The sequence below is a fragment of the Balaenoptera acutorostrata genome, chromosome 18, assembly GCF_949987535.1.
Source record: "Balaenoptera acutorostrata chromosome 18, mBalAcu1.1, whole genome shotgun sequence".
NCBI lineage: Eukaryota > Metazoa > Chordata > Mammalia > Artiodactyla > Balaenopteridae > Balaenoptera > Balaenoptera acutorostrata.
The window spans coordinates 2,567,668-2,595,283 of record NC_080081.1 but is presented as its reverse complement, the minus strand read 5'-3'; the positions used below and the strand labels follow the sequence as shown (position 1 = coordinate 2,595,283).

At 41.1% G+C, this 27,616-nt stretch overlaps 1 protein-coding gene across 1 annotated transcript in view; it reads right to left on the bottom strand.

Annotated features, from left to right (window-relative positions):
* Nucleotides 1-27,616, bottom strand: part of COL4A1 (collagen type IV alpha 1 chain) — a 151,914-nt gene that overhangs the window by 46,274 nt on the left and 78,024 nt on the right. The window contains exons 3-17 of the mRNA XM_057533226.1: nucleotides 11,144-11,233; nucleotides 10,995-11,039; nucleotides 9,885-9,929; nucleotides 9,715-9,777; nucleotides 9,181-9,234; nucleotides 9,004-9,030; nucleotides 7,557-7,640; nucleotides 7,408-7,470; nucleotides 5,585-5,620; nucleotides 5,014-5,055; nucleotides 3,693-3,779; nucleotides 3,153-3,179; nucleotides 2,961-3,011; nucleotides 1,811-1,855; nucleotides 1,674-1,727 (exon numbers count right to left, since the gene is read on the bottom strand). Coding sequence (XP_057389209.1) covers nucleotides 1,674-1,727; nucleotides 1,811-1,855; nucleotides 2,961-3,011; nucleotides 3,153-3,179; nucleotides 3,693-3,779; nucleotides 5,014-5,055; nucleotides 5,585-5,620; nucleotides 7,408-7,470; nucleotides 7,557-7,640; nucleotides 9,004-9,030; nucleotides 9,181-9,234; nucleotides 9,715-9,777; nucleotides 9,885-9,929; nucleotides 10,995-11,039; nucleotides 11,144-11,233 — 813 coding nt within the window. The remainder of the gene's footprint in view (nucleotides 1-1,673; nucleotides 1,728-1,810; nucleotides 1,856-2,960; nucleotides 3,012-3,152; nucleotides 3,180-3,692; nucleotides 3,780-5,013; nucleotides 5,056-5,584; nucleotides 5,621-7,407; nucleotides 7,471-7,556; nucleotides 7,641-9,003; nucleotides 9,031-9,180; nucleotides 9,235-9,714; nucleotides 9,778-9,884; nucleotides 9,930-10,994; nucleotides 11,040-11,143; nucleotides 11,234-27,616) is intronic.

Sequence of the window (27,616 nt, the reverse complement as noted above, 5' to 3'; positions counted from 1 at the left end):
TTATTCACATTACAAAAGAGCTCATGCTTCTCAGAGAACCTCAACAGAATCATTTGCAAGTTGAATTCGTATATGGTGGTTGTCCTTCTTTTTTTTTTTGGCCATACCTTGCGGCATACAGGGTCTTAGTTCCCCAACCAGGGATCAAAGCCATGCCCCCTGCAGTGGAAGCAAGGAGTCTTAACCACTGGACCGCCCGGGAAATCCCGTACAGTGGTTTTTCAATACAATAAAAAAATAAATGAAATAAAATGATATGAAAGCTTAGTGTGGCTAAAAGTATTTTCTTAAGGAAATCATTTTATTTGAGGATTTTGGTGTAAGACTGTCTAACTCTGCGTTGGAAGTCATAATAAAAGGATACTTATGGTTTTTTCTTTCCCCTTAAAATCCAGCATGACTTGAAAACATTGGATGGATAAATTCTCATGACTTTGAGGCTTAATTTAACCCATATTAGATGAAAAACTCAAAGAAATCAATCCTTTTATATCTAATGTTCTTATATAAGTATCATAACAACACTTTTAAATGTCCTGATACATGCACATTATTTCACAAATGCACATTTTTCCCCTTTTTTTTCTTTTTTTTTTTTCCTTTTAAGCTAAGGCTTTAAACTCAGGTGTTAAACCAGAATTAGATGTTTTGATTTTTCTAATTTGAATAAAAGAAGAGATTTTAGAAACATCTATGGGAGCTTAAAAAAATCTTAGCTAATATATTCTAAACATATTTACCTTTTACAATCTACAAGAATTGACTTTCTCATAAAGTTACAGTGTTAGAAAAGGATTTCTCCCTTTGTCACTGGCTTCGATAAACCAACCTTGAGGTCCTCTCCCTACTGTTAAAGATGAATGTTTCAAATCCATTTCTCATTTTAGTAGACATTTACATTACCTAGTCTCATGATTAAAAGAGAAAAATAAACCAACAGTGAGTTTTCTCTGAGTATTTGATTGGCAAATATTTTTTAAAGTTTCATAACAAACAGTTGTCAAATGAAAGGGTCCCAGGGTGATGGAAGTGCTATTCTCGGGGCAATTTTATTGAGTATGGCAAAAGCTTCCCCAAAAAAGGGTCAAACATTAACCCCCAAATTATACTTTTTAGGAATTTATGATGGGAGATGATCAGACAAGTGGATAAAGATACTTATAATGAGAAAAATGTGTTAATGATCTACATACCATGCAGTAAAAGGTATGGATATCATAAGCGTTGATGTATAACCACATTTATGGATGTTGAAATATATCCTCATTATGTCATTAAGGGAAAAAGCAAGATATATCATGCAATACCATTTTTGAAAAATCTCATGTATGTGTGTGTACATGGGACAATTATTAACTCTGACCATTTCTGAGTGGGTAATAGAAAAATTACACAGGCTTTCTTTTCTCCTCTATATGTTTCTGCATTTTCTCTGTTTCATAATCAGGGAAAATTAATCTACTACAAAAAACACATAAAAACTTAAATGAGTAGAACATTTTCTATTTTTTTCTTTAAAAATTTATGCACACAAATAGAGCCACTAGGTTGTGTTTTTCCTCACATGGAGCATAAGTAAGTTTTATTCTTTGAGTGCATGGTCCTTTATTCTAGAAAAAACTTCTAGGTTGAACAAAATGAAGGCAAAAATTCAAAGTAGGGTCACCATTTACCTTTAAACCCTCTCGGCCTGGGAGTCCTGGGTACCCCGAATCCCCCGGAAACCCCTAAAATGGAACAGAAAGCAACAGCAATCGTCAGCAAGTGAGGGTAACAGCTTGCTTTTACAAAATCACAGAGAAATACTTACTAGACTCCCTTTTTCTCCTTTTTCACCGTCTTTTCCTGGTTTTCCCTGTACAATAAAGATTTAAATATTAGTAGTGCGTGTATAATAATAGTAAACATGCTCCAACACCAAGGGTCTGAATCAAATACAAGTTACTATGTTGTATGAATCCTCTGGGTGAGTCGGCCATGATACAGTAACAAATCATGGAAGATACATTAAATAACTATGAACTAAAAGAGTCACAACAATAGAAGAAGACTTTTCAATATTTAAAAAATTGGAGGTTGATTAGCTCCAAATCTTCTAAGACATCATTACACCTGGCAGCCGAGTCTACACCAGAGAAGTTTTCTTATCGGCAAGTGAGTATTTGGCAGACGGTACATCACTGATTCACTTAAACAGAAGTTTCCATGCATCGTTTCAGGGTAGAAACTGAGCCGGCTCAGCTGCTGGAGGTGGGTGGGTCTCCTGTCACTGCACTCAGGGCACGAGAAGCACCTGAGCATCTGGGCTCGGGACGGAGCTCCCAGCGGGCTTGGAAGGCGGCCGCGAAGGGTGCCCGGTGCTCTGAGCTGGCGGACAGGTGGCTTTCAGTGAGGGGCCGGCAGGGGGCACTGTCTGATGGGGATGGGGGAGGGATCATCTGAATAACAAAGGGCCTCAGCCGTCCCGGGGGTCTTTCTAATGGTGACCACCTCCTTATTCCTGCTCCCAGGGCTTCAGAAAGGCTCTTCAGCAGAGAAAAGACCCCTACAAGCTCTTTCAGTCTATGCTCCTATGAACCTGTGATTCTAGGAATGCAGGAGAAATGATTTCACATCAGGAATAAGAGGACTTTTTTTTTAAAACATCTCTACTGGAGTATAATTGCTTTACAATGGTGCGTTAGCTTCTGCTGTATAAAAAAGTGAATCAGTTATATGTATACATATATCCCCATAGCCCCTCGCTCTTGCGTCTCCCTCCCACCCTCCCTATCCCACCCCTCTAGGTGGTCACAGCACCAAGCTGATCTCCCTGTGCTATGCAGCTGCTTCCCACTAGCTATCTATCTTACCTTTGATAGTGTATATATGTCCAGGACACTCTCACTTCGTCCCAGCTTACCCTTCCCCCTCCCCGTGTCCTCAAGTCCATTCTCTACAGGACTTTTGAAAGCACTTACTCGGGGTCCTGGTTTTCCGGGTTCACCTTTCTCTCCAACTCCTGGCATCCCCTAAAAGACAAAAAGAGAAAGAGTTAGAGTCATTCGTATATTCAAATAAACTATTAAATTAAGTAAGCATTCCATTGAAGGTGGAACACATTATGGTCTTTCCCACAAAATAATAATGATAAACAAGATTTCAGTCCTTACCTGAAATCCAGGTTCACCTTTTTGGCCCTAAAATAATTTTCAAAAGAGGGCAAGATTAGCACTATGTAGTGGCTATATCAGTTTTATATGCTACATGGAACAGGTAAAAGGGAAGAAACACCTTTTCCTGATACAGTAACCAAGAAATTCACATTGGTCTGCAGCATCCACTTCCTGCCATCAACTGGATTATGGACGTAAGGAGGGCAGAGTTAATACGTTTGACCCTCGGCAACTGCAGCCTCCTTCCACCCTCAGCCCTCTCCCTCCTGTGTCCCAGCCGTCCCCTCCCCACCTTGGTGCATTTAAGAAACCCTCACACAAGAGGGTCAGCCTCAAACCAGTCTCGCTCCAACCCAGGTCCAGCTGCCTCTGCCCTCAGGAAGCTCACTTTTTATGGGATGGGTGGTCTATAAAAACCTGTTTTCAGGTCAGGGCAAATATAACCAGAGAAACTGAATTTTGACCCAGTCTCTCTTTATGCCTTGGAATCTGTCCACAGTTAGGAAGCCGGCGTTCACTGAACAAAGTCTGTCCCACCTTCTCTCCTTTTGCAGCATACTCTCCTTTCTCTCGAACTTGAGCTTGTCCTGGTACTCCTGGGGGCCCACTGACCCCTTGATCACCCTGTGGATGCAAACATTTGGGATTAATTAAGCATAAAGGTAATTATACAGGGAAGAGAAATGCAGAGGAGGGAAAAGCCCAGAAGAGAACATCTGTTTTGAAAATGTGATTGCACTCTGTTCCAGCCTGTACTTGCCTCAGCAGAAAATTAAGTTTCAGAAGGAAGATGGCCCACTAAGGATATAAAGCCAGGAGGAGGCTTCCCCGCTCAGGAGTCACCCCATAACAACGGAACTTGAACATCTGTAGGACAGATGGATGTGTGCGTATATGTACAGACCACACATGTAGACAGACAGCGCATGTATACACGCTGGGACACAGTACAGATGCTGGTCTGTCACATTTGATGGCACGGAGGAAAGGCACACCAGCCGCCTAGTAGAGCCTGGGAGGAAAGGAGGTCTCTTTACGTAAACCAAAAAGAAGCATCAGGGATCTCTTCCTCAGAATCCTAACTGCCGGGTACAACGGGAAATACAGGAACCCGAGCCATCACACGATGAAGGAGGTTCAAAAACTTCAACTGCATCAACTGCAGAATCACTTTACTGTGAGGTTTATGAAAAGACTGGGTGGAAATCTAGGGTGGGAAGAGGAGGCCAGGGCTCATCCACCTCTGCCCGGACCTCCACTACGCTTGGCCGTCGTCTACACCAGCTTGAGCACCTGGGCCCTGGGCCAGGTGCAGCCGCAATTCCAAGAATGGCCACTTGGTGCCCGTTTCGTGGGTCGGGTCCAGGGAAAGTGGTGGAGAGAGATCCCCAGAGCATCAGGGACCCACTGCCGGCCTCTCATCCTTTCTCAGCAGGAGGAGGCTGCCTGTTCTGGCCTGTGCATCCCTGCCTCCAAGGTTCTTTCCTCCCAACTCTGGTACGATGGCTTTCGTCTTTACAGGGTTTAATATAATGGTTATGCTACTAACAGCCAGGTCCTAAATTTGACCTTTTGATAATAAAGTCCAGGTCTGAGAACAGAGGTTTGATTGAATGTATGAACCGAGAAGTGGAATAAATGGCCTCACTGCATCTGCGTCTGTGGGTCAGATCCCACATAGAGTCATCTCAGTGAATTCTAGCCGTGCCTTCAGGGAAAACACTAACAAACTCAAGAACATTCAGAGGAGGGTATCCATGGTTATGAGCGTCCAAGAGGAGGTCCAGAGGCAGAAACCTGATCATGCTTAGAATTGGGATTTTAACCAAGAAAACTCCCCCAAGCAAAGAGCACTCACCTTGTCACCTTTCGGCCCTTGAAAACTCAAGCCCATTTGCCCCTGTTGATTAAAAAGTAGAATCCGTTATTAGCATTGTTTACTTTGTTCAAAATCATCCAACAAACATGACGTGAAATGCAACAAGATGGTACGTTTAAGGCAATAGCTTCTTCTCACAATGACATAATCCTTTCAAGAAAGTTGTGATCATGTTGTATTCAATGTCTATAAAAAGGTTTTTTTTAAGTATTATTGAAAAAGAATCCTATAAAAACCTTTTTAAAAACGTTTAAGATTTTTAGACTCTGGCTTTAAAAAACTAAGGAAAAGATCAATGATTCCATAACTAATGGATGGATGGAAGGAAGGATCAATAGATCAATAGATTGACAGATCAACAGATCAGTAGATTAACTGATAGACAGGTTAGACAGATTGATGGATAGGTGAATAGACAGATGATAAATAGATAGATAAAGAAATTATAATTTCCCAAAACTTTTTACAGAGATGTAAAAAATGAGTTACAGAAATTTCACGATAGTCTTATACTAATTTCAAAGAAAGACAAATGAAAAATCATCTTTACCTTTTCACCTGGAGGGCCAGGAGGGCCTGGGGGGCCCTGTAAGACAGAGCATTTTAATTAAATATAGTTCACAACCCTGGTAAGTTTTAAATGCTTTTTTGTACTGACGTTATCTTCAGATATCATGGTTAAGGTGATAATTTATTTGTTAAATATTTAAATATTTTTCCTGTGCTATAGAACTGGTAAACTTTGAAAGTAACCAGAAATTAGTTCAGGACAATTATTAACAGGGATGGAAACCCTTCAAAATCTTAGGGGTTAGCCTGTGGAATCCACTGATCTGAGCATCTGCTGGGCTATCAGACAGTGGATGAAACCAGCCAAACCCTCGACAAGCTTAGCGTTTCTAGTGTGGAAACGTTTGCCCACTTTGAAAACTGCTGCTGATCTTTAAAAGTTAAATGAATTCTTTAAGCGGGTGGATGGTATGAAGTCCCCAAAATTCCTGTGTTTGCAACAAAATTTCAGAATGCTTTTTATAGTCATTAAAAAGGAAAAACTAGTCATTCTTTCCTCATGAAAACGAGTCTGTTACAAGAATATAAAAGAGGTTACATCTGGCAGGAATGGACAGAAGAATTGCTGGATTCGAACCCTAAAAAAAGAGTAAGTTTAAAAAATAAGCCTGGGGGCTTCCCTGGTGGCGCAGTGGTTGAGAATCTGCCTGCCAATGCAGGGGACACGGGTTCGAGCCCTGGTCTGGGAAGATCCCACATGCTGCGGAGTAACTGGGCCCGTGAGCCACAACTACTGAGCCTGCGCGTCTGGAGCCTGTGCACCGCAACAAGAGAGGCCGCGATGGTGAGACGCCCGCGCACCGCGATGAAGAGTGGCCCCCGCTCGCCGCAACTAGAGAAAGCCCTCGCACAGAAACAAAGACCCACCCAACACAGCCATAAATATAAATAAATTTTAAATAAATAAATAAATAAATAAAAAATAAGCCTGAAAAATCTCTCAAGCCCTCTCAGGCAGGCTAGAGTGAGGATGGCAGACCCGGGCACATCATTCATTCCTAGTAAATGCGGCGCTCGACAAACAAGTGCTGTTAATATTAAGTCTCTTGTGCCCCCAAAAATGTGTGAGTAGAAGGCACTGATGCCACCCTCGTGCTTCGGGTCATCAGCTGTGAGGGACGGCTGCTGTCAGAGCAGAGCTTCCTGGGAGGTTCTCTCTGATGCTCACTTCCTAGTCTCTGTCCCGAAGACACTGCAGCTTCTCCACAGCCTGGCCTGGGGCCACAGCCCCCGACAGAGCAGGCCCTCTGCTGTGACCGCACTGCCACAAGGGAAGGTCCAGGGCAGGGCCGGCCTTGCCCATCTCTGAACCCCCTCCTCACAGGATGCGCTCGCAGCCACGCAGCCCCACGAAAAATCAGTATGTTGTCCCCGTGGGATGTCTCGGCATGAGGTACTATTATCATCCTTTTCCCACAGCTCTGGGGACATGTGGACCATAAGTGCCAATCAAACACCCCTTCAGATAGAAGCTCAAATAGATAACTAATAAGCACCTACTGTAGAGCACAGGGAACTCTACTCAATACTCTGTAATGGCCTATATGGGAAAAGAATCTAAAAAAAACAGTGGATATACTTATATGTATAACTGATTCACTTTGCTAGACACCTGAAACTAACACAACACTGTAAATCAACCATACTCCAATAAAATTTTTTTTTAAAAGATAGAAGCTCATTCTCGCATCCAAATTAAGAGAGAGCGCCACTGTGTAAAGTTTTCTTTCCGTTTTATGTATTTTCACGCCTCACCACAGTTGTTCTCTGAATGCCTCCGAGGGATATTCCCCCCAAACTTACTGGTGGTCCAGTGAATCCCGGGGGGCCAACAGGACCTTGCAGCCCTGGCAGTCCTGGCGAACCCTATAATTCATTGAGAAGGAAAAGAATTAAAATGCAAACCAGGAGGAGACTCAGCACGTGCTCGTAATTATTTAGCAAATGCTTACAGGTGCTCCTGGGGGTCCAGGAAATCCTCTTTCACCTTTCAACAGGGTCCCTGGTATATGGCCAAGTATTTCACCTGGATCCCCCTAAGGGATGAAAAATAAGATAAAGTCACCAATACTGATATTTATGTAAAGAGAATGTAGCCCAAGTATGGGGTTTAGCCTCCGTCTAAGCTTGGAATAAACAGACCGGCCGTCTCCTGGGTTCATCTGTCTTAATGACCAGCATTAGGGGGCTGCAAGCAGGACAGAACGTGTAGACCACTGAACAGAAGGATGTGTGATGCGTCCACGTGACGGGCCCCCAGGCAGGAGGAGTTCTAGACAGGGGCCCGGTCTCTGGTCCAAAGGCCATGTGACCACAAGCTGTTCTCACAACAGAAGGATTATCTTTCAAGAAAAGATCCAGCACGATCATGTTCAGAAAAGCAGTGAGAATACGTTTTAGGTGTCAACGTGGCCAGGCCACAGTACCCAGATACTTGGTTACACACCAGTCTGAGGTTGACTTGAAGGTACTTTTAAATAAGATGGACATTTTAATCAGTAGCTTTGAAGTAAAGCAGATGACCTTCCACGGTGGGGGGCCCACCCCACGGGTTGAAGGCCTTAAGAGAAAAAAGACGAACTCCTGTGAGGAAGGCGGACTCTGGCTACAGACAGCCCTTGAACTGGACCATCGCTCTTCCCTGGGTCTCCAGCCTGCATCCTTGCCCCACGGATTGTGGACTTGCCAACTCCCACAATCACGTAACTCCTTAAAATAAGGAATTTATTTTATCTCAATATATTGTAATTATATTATATATTGAAATATATAATAAAATGAGTATATAACTAAATATTAAAATATATAATATTATGTATTATATATATTATATAATATAAATCAACATACAATTGATAGACAATAATATATAATATTATGTATTATATAATCTGTAAAATATATTATATATATTTTAATTATATCTCCCTCTCTCACTCACTCAATCCTTATACGTGTATGTTGTATACATACGGCACACACATAATACACAAACATCCCCACGCACGTCCTACTGGTTCTATTTCTCTGCAGAGTCCTGTTGGCAGCCCCACGCACGTCCTACTGATTCTATTTCTCTGCAGAGTCCTGTTGGCAGCCCCACCCATGGTTCTGGACAAGAAGCATCAGGGACTCACATCCCATTACTAATATTTCCCATCACACCATGCTTCCCATCACTGTTTATTTCCTATGCAGAAATTGTGCCTAGTGTTGAAACTTTAGATTCTAAAATTTAAGTCTGTGTATAGGACTTAAGTACTCTTTTAATGTAGCAGAGTTTAGACAAATAGGTTAATAGGCAATCAATCAACCAAAGTGATTTAAAGTAAAGTTATTTTTATGGCATCTGTCTTAAACAGAAGCCTGGAATGAATCCAGTAAAATAAAATAACGTACCTTCATTCCCGGTAACCCTGGTGGTCCCTAGAAAAGAAAAAGTTGGTATTAGTTTTGTTTTTCTCAAAACAACATTAGCATTATGATATGAGGGCAAAAAAAGGAAAAGAAAGGCAATGGAATGAGAAGAGAGAAATCAGCACCGAAGAAATTCTTACATAACAGCTCAATACTCACGGGATTTCCAGCGAATCCAGGCAAACCCGGAGGCCCCAGAGGCCCTCTCTCACCCTGGGGGGACAGCAGACAGTCACTCTCAAGGGCCGTGCTCCCATCCGTTACCCCATCCTACCCTTCAGGCATGCTTCATTTGTTGGTGAAAATCATTTTCTAAAAATTGTTACAAGCTATATTGCTCAGTGCTGCTTCATGATAGAAGAAATATAATATTTGAGAATTTAATTAATAGAGACAAGAATTAATAATAGCATTTTCTTATTTGCTTTAGTAATAGATTATAGGTGAGAAATTTAGTGCTTAAGGCAATTTTAGAATAAAAGTCTACTAAATAGAAAGGCACAATGATGTCTTTCCTGAACATTAAACGTGGGAAAACTGTGTTTCCTCACCAAATAAAGAAAGGTGTAAGACGAGGAACTTTCCAACTGTGGCAATTAAAACTGTGTTCACGGGACAACTCTGCCTGACCTCTCCAGGTGCAAAGTCAGATAAACGCGCGCCAAGCAGGGAGGCTCCCGGTTCTAAATTTACCTTCGTCCCGTTGCATCCTGGGATACCTGGGGGACCCGGAGGACCATCTTGGCCAGGAATACCCTGCAATTAACAAGGTGAACAAGTAGCCAAATCAGAAAAATCACTGATGTTGCCATAACTCACATCAAATGTCTTATAAAGGAAGCAGGTGCCTTTTATATACATACAGGAAGTCCTGGGTTTCCAGGGTAACCAGATGCTCCTGGGGGTCCCTGTAAGGATGGAGATGAAAAAGTTTTCATTGAGTGTGGGAGAACATCATTTCCTTCCACTTGCATCCCCCTGGCTGAGGATGTCGGACCCTAATTATTGACATTTGGAACATCGACCCTAAGCAGAGAGGGAGGCATCTTAGGGCCTAGCCCAGGGAGCCAGACGGCCTGGCGTTTCAGTAGCAACTCTTCCTCATCAAAAGCTGATGATTAAATACTTCTAAAATCAAGGCTGCACACCCACAAAATAACTCTGCCCTCATTTCATCCTTTGTAATTTCTAGGTGGTAGATAGATAGATAGATAGATAGATAGATAGATGGATGGATAAATTTACATTAAAATCTCAAACAGTTGGGAAGTAGAGTGTATGGCATAAATCAGTTCATTGAGGGAAGAAAATCAAAGTTATTTCTGGCTGAAATCCAGATATTCTCCATCCCAGACAGTTACAATGTTATCCCCTATCTTGTGCCCTAAAGACCCAGGAAGGCAGGTTACCGGGCACACTTCCCTTTCCACTAAGTAACAATAACAGAATTAAAATGTTTACATTTTACAGTGTCTTCCTATTTTTCTACTTTCAAAGGTCTCCCTGCTTGCATGTCCCAGGAACGGGAGTAGCAAAGAAAGCAGACTCTGAAGAAGGAAGAGGAAGTGTAGCTCTGAACACGTTACCAGTTTTCACATTAAATGAAGACATCTTTCTTCAAAGACCTGTAGGCGTGTCATCCCCCCTCCCTCAATTAAATACGCCTACAGGAATCCTTGAGGAAGGAGAGAGGAGAGAAAGCACGTGTACAAAGGACAAGAAGTGAGCAGCTCCAGGGGCAGAGCTGCAGGTCGAGGACGCGGGTTCCACCCATCCGGGGCCCTCGTGCCCAGGACCGTGCTGTCTGAGCTCTGAGGACAGAGGCAGAGGGAGGGGGGCGCAGAGGAAGGAGGGGACGGGGCGCCCCTCGGGATTGTCTGGGGGTGGGGAGGGTGAAGAGCCCTCCCCCTGGAAGCACCGCTGTATCAGATCCCACCCACAGTCATTACCAACTTAATGACAACCGTACTCACTCTTGTCCCTTTAGTTCCTGGCAGTCCTGGTTCTCCGGTGTCACCCTGGAACAGACAGACATGCCACGATGACCCCTCGTCACAAAAGCAACACAGATCATCTTAAGTCCACTCCCCCGACCCCCTGCGCCCACGACAGCCAAGCTCACCTTCTGTCCTGGTGGTCCCTGCGGGCCCTCAGGTCCTTGCATTCCCGGGAACCCGATGACACCTTGTAACCCTGGGAGACCTCTTTCTCCCTGCAGAGGACGAAGGAGCAAGTCAGACCAAGGGCAGGTGGAAGGAGAAACCAGCCTCACTCAGCATCATCCAGCAGCCAGCCTACCACGAGCATCTGAAAAAAGATGCTGCCACCTACGTCCCATCTCAGAGACTTTTCTCTGCTCTTTTTTTAGCTCTTTTGAGGGCAGGGATGTTCATATGTGATCCCTGGCCCAGTGCTTTCTATGTACTATATTCTAAAGGCTAAGTAATTTGTTGGGGAAATAAAATCACGGATAGCTGGGGATTTTTTTTCCCTGAATGGCTTACAACTTCATTCGATGAGTGGAATCTTCTTGTTGTCGGCAGACACAGCGCTGAGATTCTGTGAGCAGACATCAGTCAAGGCTCCCCTTTAGGAGGTGTGTAGGCAGAGCTCACGGTGGCAGTTTCAGCGCAAGATGCTGAGACTTTTCTGTGCAATCAACAGTCTGACGATGGGTTTTCATAAGCATCTCTTAAAAAACTGGGTTTCTTTTTGCAAAGGTAGACTCGAGGTTTAATTACGGTCTCTGCCCTCATGGAGCAAAAATAAATAAAATTTATTCTTAACATAATGAATATTATTTAGGGTCCACACACATGGCTGCAATTCAGAAAGACTGTGATTCTGGCTTTGAGATGGCCCGTGAAGGAAGAAAGGAAAATGAACGTGTGAAGAGACAGGCAAAGACAATTCAGGCTGGATGTCAGAGAATGGAGATCTAGGCCATGTGAGCACAAGACACTAAGAAGAAGAAATAGTTTCCTCTGCAAGCATCCGTGACCCAGTGGCCTGATTAAGGATATTGAGGAAGACGGCCACACTTTTTGCCAGTATGAAACAGCCCCAAATCAGGACAGGAATTCAAGAAAACCTATTCTCTTCACAGTATGTGGACTTCGGTGCAACCTCACAATATAAATTGGGTAGATTAAGTACGCATCTTTAGCCAATTTTCAAAAACAGAAGGCGTGTCGGAGATTACAGACAGGATTCCTTACTTTCCCTACAGATATGTTAGTTCAAAGTAAAAAATAAACTGACAAGCTATACATTATATCACGTAAACATTTACCACCCCAAATAGCACATTACCAAGAGTTACTTAAAGTTGTTCAACGTTGCATAAATGAAAGGACACAGAACCCAAACTTCCAAAGTCATCCTTCTTTCCAAACCACTCAGCCAGTCCCAGAACTTGCTGGTGAATTGTGCGTCTGTTGCATTTTCTGAAATGCAGAAACGTGGTTCTGAACTTGGGTCTCGAACCACTGGGCCTCCACAGATCGTGGGAGTCATTGGAAGTGTAAAAGGCAGGAAGCCAGAAACAGTGTGTGAATAAATGGGAAAGAGATTATTTCAAACTCTAGAGGAGACCATCACATACTAAACGGAGTAAAGAAAGTTAAGCCCTGCAGTTTGGCCCAGCCCTTTGGACCAGCTGCATCCAGGGATCAACCAGGAAGAACAGATGCTAATATTCCCCAGAGCCCAGCATAGGACTTGACACAGAACACTGGCTCGTACTCCCTGAGGCCCGGGAAAGAAAAACATTCTCAGACCAAGACTTGTTCAAATGTAAAGCTACTTAAATACATTCGTTCTTAACCTAAAATAACAGCAGATACAAACGCACAAAATCCTGGCGCTGGAGACGGACTGTACGCTGACATCATATCGACCTCCTCCCTTGATTCAGATGTGGGAAAATTCTACCCAAAATAGAATTGAACTGCTGGCTAAAAAGTGTGAACGCCGAACTGAGCATCCTCACGTGACGTGGCGTGAGGTGGGAAGGAAATAAGAAAAGCACATCAGCAGAGAAGCCCCCTAACCCATTTGGCGGCATATTGTTAGTACTTAGTTAGTATCAGCAGTATCACCAGGAGACCCAGTGCAGATAAGATTTTATCATTCTCATGTTCATCGTGGACTGCATGGAGACCCAGAGCCAGAGTAGCTGATTTCTACAAGTTTCTCATTGAGTCAGCACTAAAGCCACAAGTAGAAATGAGGTCAACCTCTACCTCCGTCTGTGTTTCTTCTAGGTCACTAGAGCAAGCTGGTTCCCAGCAAATATTAAATAGTTCACCCACATCGAGTTAGCCCCTTTTACGTCCGTTTCACAGATAGGGAAATTAGGATTCCGATGCTTCACTGATGCATCACATGTCACTGGGTGACCCCTGCATGCTCCTGGGAACAGAATTCAGAAATCTGAATTCCCAGTCCTGGCTTTCACCACGGGGCCACATTCTTTCCCAAATGTCACCGGAACACTTAAGCAAGCTCCGTATCCCAAGAGTTTTGAAATTAAGTAGCTAAAGAGGAAGTGACTCCCCCGTGGACATGGCTCTTGCCATCTCGCACATATTTTTTTTTGTTTCCTAATCTTTTGTTCAGACAAAAGTGCACATGAATAATCTAATATCCCGTACCCCGTCCAAGGCTATTCTGGGCACCAGAGTAGAGCAAACAGACAGGATAAGCATTCAGTCAGCTATACAATTAGCTGGCAAACAGCACACGCTGCACGTGGGCCCAATTCTTCTTCTGAGTTTTCAGCAAATCTCCATGAGGGTTACAGGAAAAGCAAAGAGCTGGGCACATCATGCAAAGGCTTTTCATGCCGGTCCTTTCTAAGCCAGACTCCGCAGTTGTGACCACTCGTGCGCTGGGGTTCAAGGCTGAATGTACAGAGTTAAAATCACCGAGAAACAGGACTCCTTAGTCATCTCTTTCCCGTGATGTGCTGGAGGCAAGGTCCAAGACGACATGGCGGCCCAAGTGAGATCCACAACCACTGTTACCACAGCAGCAAGAACTTAAAGTGGAGGATGAGAAAGAGAAGCTTGTACAGTACTACCCAAAATGTTTTGAGGCAACTGCATGTAACAGTTCTATTCATGAACGCGTGAACGTCAGTGCAGTGTACTGTACTAATTTTAAAAAAAGTTTATATACCAACCATGGAAGTGACTATCACTATATCCTCAAATTATGAAATTCAGAATTTGAGGAGAAAAAAACACAATGCTATAAAGACGAACGAATACAGCCATGGAGAATAATCTTGGCATCAAAATTAGCCATTCTAAATTAGGCATGAAATAGACTTTCATGCATGGAGCAACTTACAAATTTTGCATCATCTATTATCTAGAGAAGGGCATACCTTTTTTTAAAAAAAAATCCATAAAATGTGAGAATAAAAGAGTTTTTTTTTTGTAATACCCAATTATTTCCCCTCCTCTTAAAATACCTGTAGAAACAAGTTCATGATGGAAATCCAATGCTAGAATATAGTCCCCTTCAAATCTTAGTCAAAAATCCAAATACCGATAAAGCCCGCAGGATGGTGAGGTCGAAATAGTGTGAAGGTTCTAAGGATAATATAGGATAACATCATTAACAACAACAAAAACTGAAATTAACACAAAATATATCTAGAGTAAGCAGTCTTCAAAAATCTTACTGTCAGAGGCCTATTATGCTTGTTTCAATAGCCAACATGGGATCACCATCTTTTAGTCAAATTTTGAATTATTTTTTCAAATAATTAAAAAATAATTATTTTATTATTATTAATAATTATTTTTAATATTATTTTAAAATAATATGATCGAGATAGCCTCATCCACCAGAGGGCAGACAGAAGAAGCTAGAAGAACTACAATCCTGCAGCCTATGGAATAAAAACCACATTCACAGAAAGATAGACAAAATGAAAAGGCAGAGGGCTATGTACCAGATAAAGGAACAAGATAAAACCCCAGAAAAACAACTAAATGAAGTGGAGATAGGAACCCTTCCAGAAAAATAATTCAGAATAATGATAGTGAAGATGATCCAGGACCTCGGAAAAAGAATGGAGGCAAAGATCGAGAAGATGCAAGAAATGTTTAACAAAGACCTAGAAGAATTAAAGAACAAACACCTAGAATAATTAAAGAACAAACAAACAGAGATGAATAATACAATAACTGAAATGAAAAATACACTAGAAGGAATCAATAACAGAATAACTGAGGCAGAAGAACGGATAAGTGACCTGGAAGACAGAATGGTGGAATTCACTGCCACAGAACAGAATAAAAAAAAAGAATGAAAAGAAATGAAGACAGCCTAAGAGACCTCTGGGACAACATTAAACACAACAACATTTGCATTATGAGGGTCCCAGAAGGAGAAGAGACAGAGAAAGGACCCGAGAAAATATTTGAAGAGATTATAGTTGAAAACTTCCTTAACATGGGAAAGGAAATAGCCACCCAAGTCCAGGAAGTGCAGAGAGTCCCAGGAGATAAACTCAAGGAGAAACACGCCAAGACACATAGTAATCAAACTGACAAAAGTTAAAGACAAAGAAAAATTATTGAAAGCAGCAAGGGAAAAAAGACAAATAACATAGAAGGGAACTCCCATAAGGTTAACAGCTCATTTCTCAGCAGAAACTCTACAAGCCAGAAGGGAGTGGCATGATATATTTAAAGTGATGAAAGGGAAGAACCTACAACCAAGATTACTCTACCCAGCACAGATCTCATTCAGATTCAATGGAGAAATCAAAAGCTTTACAGAAAAGCAAAATGTAAGAGAATTCTTAAAACCACCACCAAACCAGCTCTACAACAAATGCTAAAGGAACTTCTCTAAGCCGGAAACACAAGATAAAAAAAGGACATACAAAAACAAACCCATAACAATTAAGAAAAAGGTAATAGGAACATACATATCGATAATTACCTTAAACATGAATGGATTAAATGCTCCAACCAAAAGATGCAGGCTCGCTGCATGGATACAAAAACAAGACCCATATATATGCTGTCTACAAGACACCCACTTCAGACCCAGGGACACATACAGACTGAAAGTGAGGGGATGGAAAAAGATATTCCATGCAAATGGAAATCAAAAGAAAGCTGGAGTAGCAATACTCATATCAGATAAAATAGACTTTAAAATAAAGAATGTTACAAGAGACAAGGAAGGACACTACATAATGACCAAGGGATCAATCCAAGAAGAAGATATAACAATTATAAATATATATGCACCCAACATAGGAGCACCTCAATACATAAGGCAAATGCTAACAGCTATAAAAGAGGAAATCGACAGTAACACAGTAATAGTGGAGGACTTTAATACCTCACTTACACCAATGGACAGATCATCCAAACAGAAAATTAATAAGGAAACACAAGCTTTAAATGACAAAATAGACCAGATAGATTTAATTGATATTTGTAGAACATTCCATCCAAAAATAGCAGATTACACTTTCTTCTCAAGTGCACACGGAACATTCTCCAGGATAGATCAATCTTAGGTCACAAATCAAGGTTCAGTAAATTTAAGAAAATTGAAATCATATCAAGCATCTTTTCTGACCACAACGCTTTGAGATTAGAAATCAATCACAGGGAACAAAAAGTAAAAAACACAAACACTCGGAGGATAAACAATACGTTACTAAATAACCAAGAGATCACTGAAGAAATCAAAGAGGAAATCAAAAAATACCTAGAGACAAATTACAACAAAAACACGATGATCCAAAACTTATGGGATGCAGCAAAAGCAGTTCTAAGAGGGAAGTTTATACCAATATAAGCCTACCTCAAGAAACAAGAAAAATCTCAAATAAACAATCTAACCTTACACCTAAAGGAACTAGAGAAAGAAGAACAAACAAAACCCAAAGTTAGTAGAAGGAAAGAAATCATAAAGATCAGAGCAGAAATAAATGAAATAGAAACAAAGAAAACAATAGCAAAGATCAATAAAACTAAAAGCTGGTTCTTTGAGAAGATAAACAAAATTGATAAACCATTTGCCAGACTCATCAGGAAAAAAGGGAGAGGACTCAAATCAATAAAATTAGAAATGAAAAAGGAGAAGTTACAAGAGACACCACAGAAATACAAAGCATCCTAAGAGACTACTACAAGCAACCCTATGACAATAAAATGGACAACCTGGAAGAAATGGACAAATTCTTAGAAAGGTATAACCTTCCAAGACTGAACCAGGAAGAAATAGAAAATATGAACAGACCAATCACAAGTAATGAAATTGAAACTGTGATTAAAAATCTTCCAACAAACAAAAGTCCAGGACCACAAGGCTTCACAAGTGAATTCTAGCAAACATTTAGAGAAGAGCTAACACTCATCCTTCTCAAACTCTTCCAAAAAATTGCAGAGGAAGGAACACTCCTAACCTCATTCTGTGAGGCATCACCCTGATACCAAAACCAGACAAAGATACTACCAAAAAAGAAAATTACAGACCAATATCACTAATGAATATAGATGCAAAAATACTCAACAAAATACCAGCAAACAGAATCCAACAACACATTAAAAGGATCATACACCATGATCAAGTGGGATTTATCCCAGGAATGCAAGGATTCTTCAATATATGCAAATCAATCAATGTGATACACCATATTAACAAATTGAAGAATAAAAACCATATGATCATCTCAGTAGAAGCAGAAAAAGCTTTTGAAAAAATTCAACACTCATTTATGATAAAAACTCTCCAGAAAGTGGGCATAGAAGGAACCTACCTCAACATAATAAAGGCCATATACGAGAAACCCACAGCAAACATCATTCTCAATGGTGAAAAACTGAAAGCATTTCCTCTAAGATCAGGAACAACACAAGGATGTCCACTCTCGCCACTATTATTCAACATAGTTTTGGAAGTCCTAGCCACGGCAATCAGAGAAGAAAAAGAAATAAAAGGAATACAAATTGGAAAAGAAGAAGTAAAACTGCCACTGTTTGCAGATGACATGATACTATACACAGAGAATCCTAAAGATGCCCCCAGAAAACTACTAGAGCTAATCAATGAATTTGGTAAAGTTGCAGGATACAAAATTAATGCACAGAAATCTCTTGCATTGTTATACACTAACAACGAAAGATCAGAAAGAGAAATTAAGGAAATAATCCCATTCACCATTGCAACAAAAAGAATAAAATACCTAGGAATAAACCTACCTAAGGAGGTAAAAGACCTGTACTCAGAAAACTATAAGACACTGATGAAAGAAATCAAAGATGACACAAACAGATGGAGAGATATACCATGTTCCTGGATTGGAAGAATCAATATTGTGAAGATGACTATACTACCCAAGGCAATCTATAGATTCAATGCAATCCCTATCAAATTACCAGTGGCATTTTTTACAGAACTAGAACAAAAAAGTCTTAAAATTTGTATGGAGACACAAAAGACCCCAAATAGCCAAAGCAGTCTTGAGGGAAAAAAACAGAGCTGGAGGAATCAGACTGCCTGACTTCAGACTATACTACAAAGCTACAGTAATCAAGACAATATGGTACTGGCACAAAACAGAAATATAGATCAATGAAACAGGAAAGAAAGCCCAGAGATACACCGACACACCTATGGTCAACTAATCTATGACAAAGGAGGCAAGGATATACAATGGAGAAAAGACAGTCTCTTCAATAAGTGGTGCTGGGAAAACTGGACAGCTACATGTAAAAGAATGAAATTAGGACACTCCCTAACACCATACACAAAAATAAACTCAAAATGGATTAGAGACCCAAATGTAAGAACGGACACTATAAAACTCTTAGAGGAAAACATAGGAAGAACATTCTTTGACATAAATCACAGCAAGATCTTTTTTGATCCACCTCCTAGAGTAATGGAAATAAAAACAAAAATAAACAAATGGGACCTAATGAAACTTAAAAGCTTTTGCAAAGCAAAGGAGACTATAAACAAGACAAAAAGACAACCCTCAGAATGGGAGAAAATATTTGCAAATGAAATCAACAGACAAAGGATTAATCTCCAAAATATATAAACAGCTCATGCAGCTCAATATTAAAAAAACAAACAACCCAATCCAAAAACGGGCAGAAGACCTAAATAGACATTTCTCCAAAGAAGACATACCGATGACCAAGAAGCACATGAAGAGCTGCTCAACATCACTAATTATTAGAGCAATGCAAATCAAAACTACAATGAGGTATCACCTCACACCAGTTAGAATGGGCATCATCAGAAAATCTACAAACAACAAATGCTAGAGCGCGTGTGGAGAAAAGGGAACCCTCTTGCCCTGTTGGTGGGAATGTAAATTGATACAGCCACTACGGAGAACAGTATGGAGGTTCCTTACAAAACTAAAAATAGAATTACCATATGACCCAGCAATCCAACTACTGGGCATATACCCAGAGAAAACCATAATTCAAAAAGACACATGCACCCCAATGTTCACTGCAGCACTATTTACAATAGCCAGGTCATGGAAGCAACCTAAATGCCCATCGACAGATGAATGGATAAAGAAGATGTGGTACATATATACAATGGAATATTACTCAGCCATAAAAAGGAACGAAATTGGGTCATTTGTAGAGACATGGATGGATCTAGAGACTGTCATACAGTGTGAAGTAAGTCAGAAAGAGAAGAACAAATATCATATATTAACGCATGTATGTGGAAGCTAGAAAAATGGTACACACGAACCGGTTTTCAGGGCAGAAATAGAGACACAGACGTAGAGAACAAATATATGGACACCTAGGGGGGAAAGTGTTGGGGGGCGGGTAGTGCTGGATGAATTGGGAGATTGGGATTGACATGTATACACTAATATGTATAAAATAGATAAGTAATAAGAATTTGCTGTATAAAAAATAAATAAAATTCTAAAATTCAAAATAATAATAATAATAATATGATCATGGGGACTTCCCTGGTGGTCCAGTGGTAAAGAATCCGCCTTCCAATGAAGGGGACGTGGGTTCGATCCCTGGTCGGGGAACTAAGATCCCACATGCCGTGGGGCAACTAAGCCCGCGTGCCACAACTACTGAGCTCACGCACCTCAACTTCAAAGCCTGCATGCCGCAAACTACAGAGCCCACACACCCTGGAGCCTACACACCACAGCTACATAGAACCCCGCGCGCCACAACTAGAGAGAAGCCCGTGCACTGCAACGAAGATCCCGTGTGCCGCAACTAAGACCCGAACAGCCAAAAAGATAAAAATAAAAAATAAAAATAAAATAATATCATCATGGATCTTCACAGTGCACTGATGCCCAAGGAAAGATGCTGCCCGAGACCTGAGCCCCCTCTCGACGGGGGACCAACTTGTTGGGCAGAGCCATCTACATGTGCTTGTTCATCCATCAGAAAGCAGAACGCATCCAACAAGGGATGTTGATTGCAGAGATTCTGCAGTTGGGTGTCCGTCTCTTGGAAGTAAGGACTTAAAGGCAGGGATATTTTTTATTCATTCGGCGTTTGGCACGAACTTTGGACTCAGTTAAAGTTGGTAGCTGGACGATGAAATAACCAGTAGCACCACATGGACTTAGGGTGAGGTAGGATTCTATCTACGTAGCCTAAAAGCTTTAAAACGGAGTAAAATATGATTGCTGGGCAGGAGGGGATCCCAGGCCTCCCTTTCCCAATCCAAAGCCCTGTGGGCACCACGGAGACTAGCTAACATACCACCTCTGGCCAAAGAAGCCACAGGGAGAGACAGTGTGGGCAGGACATGATACTGAATCAGCTCTCCCCTTCCGTCATCTGGTGCCTTGAGATTTCCATTTCCAAGCAAAACTGCAAATAATTGATGGAACGAAAGTATTCACATTTGGAGCCAGAGCTCACCAAGCATTCAGTGATGGGGAAACTATTTCAGATGACGGGTCACAGTCAATGGGTGACTTCAGGACTGAGCCAAAAATTCCACAAGTCCAATTCCTTGAGCCCAGCAACAATCAGACATCTGCAGGCCCATTTCCTGAATACCAATACTGCTGGGAAAGTGGTGGGAAGACTCCGATTAGTGTCACAGGGTCATGGAAAAGCTCTGGGATGAGTCCCCATTGGGCTTCATCCACATCATGCAGCTTGACATTATGGCAGAAATATTGCCACCCGTGCAGAGGAGAGGACAGGGGGAGGAAATACACAACCAGAACCCTGAAAAGGCCTGGTTTTCCTAAGAAGAAGATGCGAACACTGACTCTCCTCTGCCCCACGAGACATATACCTGGAACGTTAAAAGAACGTATGTGTCAATTGAAAGTAGACTACATTTGGGGGAGGAATGGAGTGGGAGTTTGGGATTAGCTGATGCAAACTATCCTATATAGAATGGATGAACAACAAGGTCCTACTGTAGAGCACAGGGAACTATATTCAATATCCTATGATAAAGTGTAATGGAAAAAAATATGTATATGTATAACTGAGTCACTTTGCTGTACAGCAGAAATGAACACAACATTGTAAATCAACTATACTTCAATAAAAAGAAAATAAAAAAATAAAGTAGACTACATTTGGGGGAAGGATGGAGTGGGAGTTTGGGATTAGCTGATGCAAACTATTCTATATAGAATGGATAAACAACAAGGTCCTACTATAGAGCACAGGGAACTATATTCAATATCCTGAGATAAACCATAATGGAAAAGAATATAAAAAAGAGTGTATATATGTATATGGATAACTGAATCACTTTGCTGTACACTTGAAAGTAACACAACACTGTAAATCAACTATACTTCAGTAAAAAAATTAACTACATTTCTTTAAACATAATACTGAAGACTGTTTCACATAATCGCTCTATCATTACTACTGTTTCATGCATTTACCATTTCAATATTAAACTACGAAAGAGTAAACTAATCATGCACCCAAAGCATGGTTTTATGTTTTTTATCTTCTGCCCCAAAGTCTCATTTTCTCTCTCAAGATTTGGTGATATTTCACTTGATATGGTCAATATGAGGAATCTTTACACAGTGGTCTCCATTGGAAATGTGGGTATATGCCAAGAGCTTTAGCAATTATATGTGAGGGTGGGGAGAGATGGGCAATTAAGAGGTTTTTTCCTAGAAATGAGGTCATTCCCCATCTTTACACATTCAAAGAATGAGAAGAATCAGAAAAGCAGAAAAGTGTTAAAAAGGAAAAAAAGTCTCCTTAATCCCTGACCTTCGTGTACTGTAAGATCCAGTCTCTTCTCTAGGAGCCTCCTGGACCCACTCTGCCTAAACCATGGAGTTGGTTTGGGCAAGCAGACCCTACGTAGCCTCTCAACACTCCCCCCTTTGACCATCACCAGGCTTGTAGGGACTTGCTCCCAAGACGTCTGAAGCTGCAGATAATCAGGTTTGTATGAAAAATGGGGCAGACACAGTGCCGAGGTTTGGGAAAGGGAGCTTGCTGGATGTACAAGAAGTAAATGGGAAAGCCTTTCTCTCTCTGCCCACATCTGGACTGCAGCTTTTACACTGGACTTTCCACCTCAGGCTTCTTGAGCAGAAAAATCCCAGCCCCTGTGGATAAGTCCATCTAATGGACAAGGTCCACCAATGCCCGGCTGATGGGTCATCAGCTTCACGCCGCCCACTGATACAGCACTTAATGCAGAAGCCTCTCCAAGAGGCCATGTTCAAGGGTAGATTTCCGTTGGATAAATCCTGATATGGAAACATTATTTGAGCCCACGAGGAACTCTGGCACAATTCTAAGAATTTCAGCATTGCCATGAAGGTTGGTTTTTAGAGCTAAGCTCAAATCATACGTAATATAAAACTAGCAGGGTGCCAGTTACGGAGGAGATACACAATAAATATTACTGATTAGTCAACATTTCCAAGAAATAAAACTGTGGATACTTTCCGATCTACAAAAATCCACTTTGCACATCACCTGGTGAGAAAAAAAATGAATTATAAAGAGTTTTTCACAAAACGCTTTCTAAAGAACCATTCTTCAACCCAAGAAGAACTCGAAGGAGCCCTAAGTGCATTCTTACTACCAACAATTTAAAACTCATCCCTGAAAGCCAGCTAAAAGCAAACAAACTGTCCAGCTTCACTGATCCAGTAAAAAACTTACTAAAACGACAGGCACACTTGAGTGCTGACAAATTGTTGGTGGCAAAAAAAACCTTAAAATTTTCCAAAGATTCTAAGGACTTATAAATAAATTCCAGACCTTTCTCCTTCATTAGAGCCAAGAATCACTTATGGAGGACACACTTTAAAACTGTAAGCAGTGGCAAATGTTTTCTTCAATCATTTGTCTCTTAGGCTCTTTCTGAAAAATCAGTCTAAAATGCTTTCGTTGTCTTATTCCAAAGCAGTAATCTGTTTAAAATATTTCAAGTATAAATATTTAAAGTTATTCCCCCGAAGTAGTCAGCTTCCCAAATTAGCAAGAAGCAAAATATTTTGATAATGTTTTTCCAAAGTCTGGTGGGTGTATTCAGTCCAATTTTGTGTATACATTTCCTGATATAGTTAATCTTTAATCGATAGCTTTGTTCCACTTCCCCATCAGACAGTAACAAGGGGAGCGTGTTCTCCGGAAAACAGGTGTGTTTCTGGACCTCATGCTCTATTAATACATTCAAATCTCAATGTGAAGGTTCAAATGTCCTGATGGGTTTTCCTGGGGACCCCTGTCCAATAACCCTCCCCCGACATCCGTTATCCTCTGGGCTTCAGCCTAGGTCTTGGCTCCCAACCACCCTCCCGGGCCCAAACAGTGCCTCAAACCTGTGGACATCAGTTACCCAACCCACTTCCAGATGGTCGCTGCCCCCTGAAATATCTGTACCCACACACCACCCCCATGGTCCCCTAGTACCCCAGAACATCCATGGAATCTCAGCTAAACATCCCTTCCTTGGAGAAGGACTCCTAAACACAAAGTGATTCAAAGAGAACTTTTACACCTAATTGATCCCATTAAATTAAGAGGCAATAAAGGAGGCATGAGTTTTTGAAATGGCCGTGTCCGGAAAGCCCCCAAGGGCTCTGATTTTCCCACCACTAGAGGGCGCAATGGGACCACGCTATTCCCCCCCCCCCCCCAAATCAAAATTCCCCCAGGGGACCTTGAAAGCATTCAGCCTTTTTTCTTAAATATTCATTATCTTAATATATTAATATTAAATATTCAGGGCCATTGAAGATATTAGTGCAGGCATAGCTAAGAGAAATCAGTTTTTTAAGGCTTACAACACAGAACTCTAAGGGAAAGAATTTTAATGGGAATTAAAAATGTGATTTAAATTAAATATAAAACTAGTAACCTGAGTGCTGAGGCTATTAAGTGACAGGTAAATGCTGTGACCCTAGAAATAATGTGAATTGTGGATGCTTTTCAGATTGCTTTTTTCACCCATTTTTTAAACTTAGAGTATTTGAATTGAATCTAACAATAATACAGGGGAAAAAGTAAATTCAGTTTTCTAAATGACTGGAAATAGTAAATGTTGAAAAAATTAAATCCTATAAAACATGCATAAAACAGGTACAAATATGGTAGTAGGAAGGTCTCTAAAAAACAATTTCTAGGGCTTCCCTCGTGGTGCAGTGGTTGAGAATCTGCCTGCTAATGCATGGGACACAGGTTCGAGCCCTGGTCTGGGAGGATCCCACATGCCACGGAGCAACTGGGCCCGTGAGCCACAACTACTGAGCCTGAGTGTCTGGAACCCCTACTCTGCAACAAGAGAGGCCGCGATAGTGGGAGGCCCGCGCACCGCGATGAAGAGTGGCCCCTGGTTACCGCAGCTAGAGAAAGCCCTCGCACAGAGGCGAAGGCCCAGCACAGCCAAGAATAAATAAATAAATAAATAAATGAATAAAAAAAGAAGGAAATAACAGCTACCTACGATCCCCAGCACATAACTATCATTTAAAAAAAAAAATTCTCTAAATATCCAACTGCCAGTAAAATTATATGAAGGATCTTCTTTGGTCCTTCTACTACAAGTTTATAGGAAACATATACTTAAGGTAATTTAATCCATTCTCCTGATTTTTGCCATTTACGAAGGAAAAAAGTCCATCCAAATTTTAACAGCTTCCCCGAAAGATGATAATAATGTTTTGACATGGGGCGCTCTTGAAAATCAAAATCATGAATGTTTTTGCCTAAACCTATTACCTTACATAGTACAGTATAGACTTGAAAATTGTCTTTCAAAGCAGAAAAGCAGTACAGACATAAAAGGGGCCTGACTGCAGCTTGGAACCTCACTTGTGGTGGCCCTGGAAGGTTGTGTATGTTGCGCACTGCAGGAAGGAGGCTGGGCGCTGGCCCAGCAGGGGGGCCTTATCTAAAGTGCCCAGAGCGGCACAAAACCATTCAGAGGCCTAGGAGCTGCTGAGAACCTGCCTGCAAAATTGCACCTTTACTCACCAGCACAAGTGCCTTTTCTGTGTTTTAAAGTTCCATGAGATTTATCAAAAACCTACCTCCTAACTTATAGATTGTGGGGAAGGAGTGAGATTGCAGGAACATAAATAATTGAAAATGAAATAGCAACAGGAGGTTAGCTGCTTTTTGAGTTTAGACAAGAAAAAATACATTTTTGTCAAAAAGACACTTTGCTTTATGTTCACTACCTTCAAACCAATGACCCTGAGGTTTAAAGAGACATATTCTATGTTATCAGCAAATTTTAGAAATACCTGTTAGTGCACAATGCCTAAATAGTCCTCGGAGGGTTTTCTTGTTACCACAGCTAAGGATGTTATTAACTTGAACTTGAAAATGAACGTGGGTGTGTGACAGGGTCCTGGAAGTGCGTGCATCCTGAACAAAATTAGGGCACATAAAAGTCAGGAAATGCCACAATCTAGGTCATGGCTTTTTTTTTTTTTAAGTCTGTGCTAACAGTAAATATGAAAAATGCAGAAGAACTATCCTGACAATAATGATTATAATTACTAATACAAAAAGCATGCAAGATATTCTTCAGGTTTAACCTTGAGAGAAACTGCCAATTAGCAATTAAGAAAAAAAACGTTTTCTTAAAAAATGTGTTAAATGCAAGTATCTATTGAAATTGGGTTTTACGGGTACCCCCCTGCCAGGGTGCATTCCCTGGGCCCTCACACCTAGCACAAGCAGTACACAGTAGGTGCTCACTAAATACTTTCATGAGGAATAAGGAAACACAAAATGTTAACGATTCCAAAGAAATAATATAAACCTACCAAGAGAGTGCAGGTTTAGGAATTCCGTTTTCAAACCTGACTCCAAAAATAGGCATCTCTGCTCTGGGTTTGCGACCGGAGCTTTTGGGAATCCTACTTTCTATGTTCTCACTGTAGACTGATGATGCCATGTGATGGGGAAAGAACTTTGACTTAGGAACCGAAAGATTCCCATCCTGGCTCCAGCACCAATCGCTTGGACTCTCTGAAAATCCGTTCTGCCCTATGTAAGATGGGACCCCTCCACCTGCCCCTCTTCCCTATCGGATCTTTTAAGAGTCAGATTTGATGGCGTTTCCAGAGCTACTCTGCACTGCATGAAACACTGAACAAATGCCTACAAACTAAACCCTCCTGGCTGTCGTCTATGTAAACACATCTCTTTTGCATTTATCGTTGTTTCTATGTCTATCAGGCCAACTGCATTTCCTAAAAAGCCACAGAATATTTTAAAAGGGAATGAAAATGCCGTGTCATCTCTTTTTTGTTCCTATCGGTCATGACCTGTGAAGTATCTCATCCTTGTTTTTGTGGCTAAATTTAACATAGGAAAATAAGAAGTTCTTGAGTATTTAAAAATGACAGTTTTAAGAAATTCCTCCTTTATCTTATGCACAAGGTTTTTTATTTTTTTCCTTAATGAGTACGTTGGATATTAATTCTGTTCAAGCCCAGGACGTTGTGTTTACTCTCCCGTGTCAGCCTGAGTCTTTTTGAGGCCAGCACATCACCAGCTGACAAGAAAGAGCTCCAGGACCCTTCTCTTCTTTTTACTCCGTAAAGATCTGAGAATACACATGTGTGTTGATGACCCTGAATGACTTCCTTTCCCTCCAACCAAGTTCCTTGACTGTATCACATGGCTAATAACATTTCCCCCAACATGCTGCAATAATGTCAAGACTTCATTAATCAAGCTCAGAACCTGAAAGATCCAAACAGTTCCAAGGAAGTTAAGACATGACAAATCAATTCTGTCCACACAATACAATACAACACGGGCCAACCCTGAGGTTTCACAAAACACAGTGTTAGCTTAACCTCATTAATTAGAAGGAGCCATGGTTGGATCAATCCTAATTAATAACCAAATTTGCACCTATTTTCAGTAAACCCCGTTAATTCTTTTAAAACATTAAGGAAAGAAAAGAAATTAAGGAAAGAAATTAAGCAAGGAAAGAAATTAAGCAAGATGTCGAAGGGGATTTTTTTGGTCAAGATTGATTTTAAAACTGAATCGATAAGAAAAGCATATAATTGCACAGTCAGTGCAAAATAAGGGTGCATAATTAACACAATAAATAGCTCCTT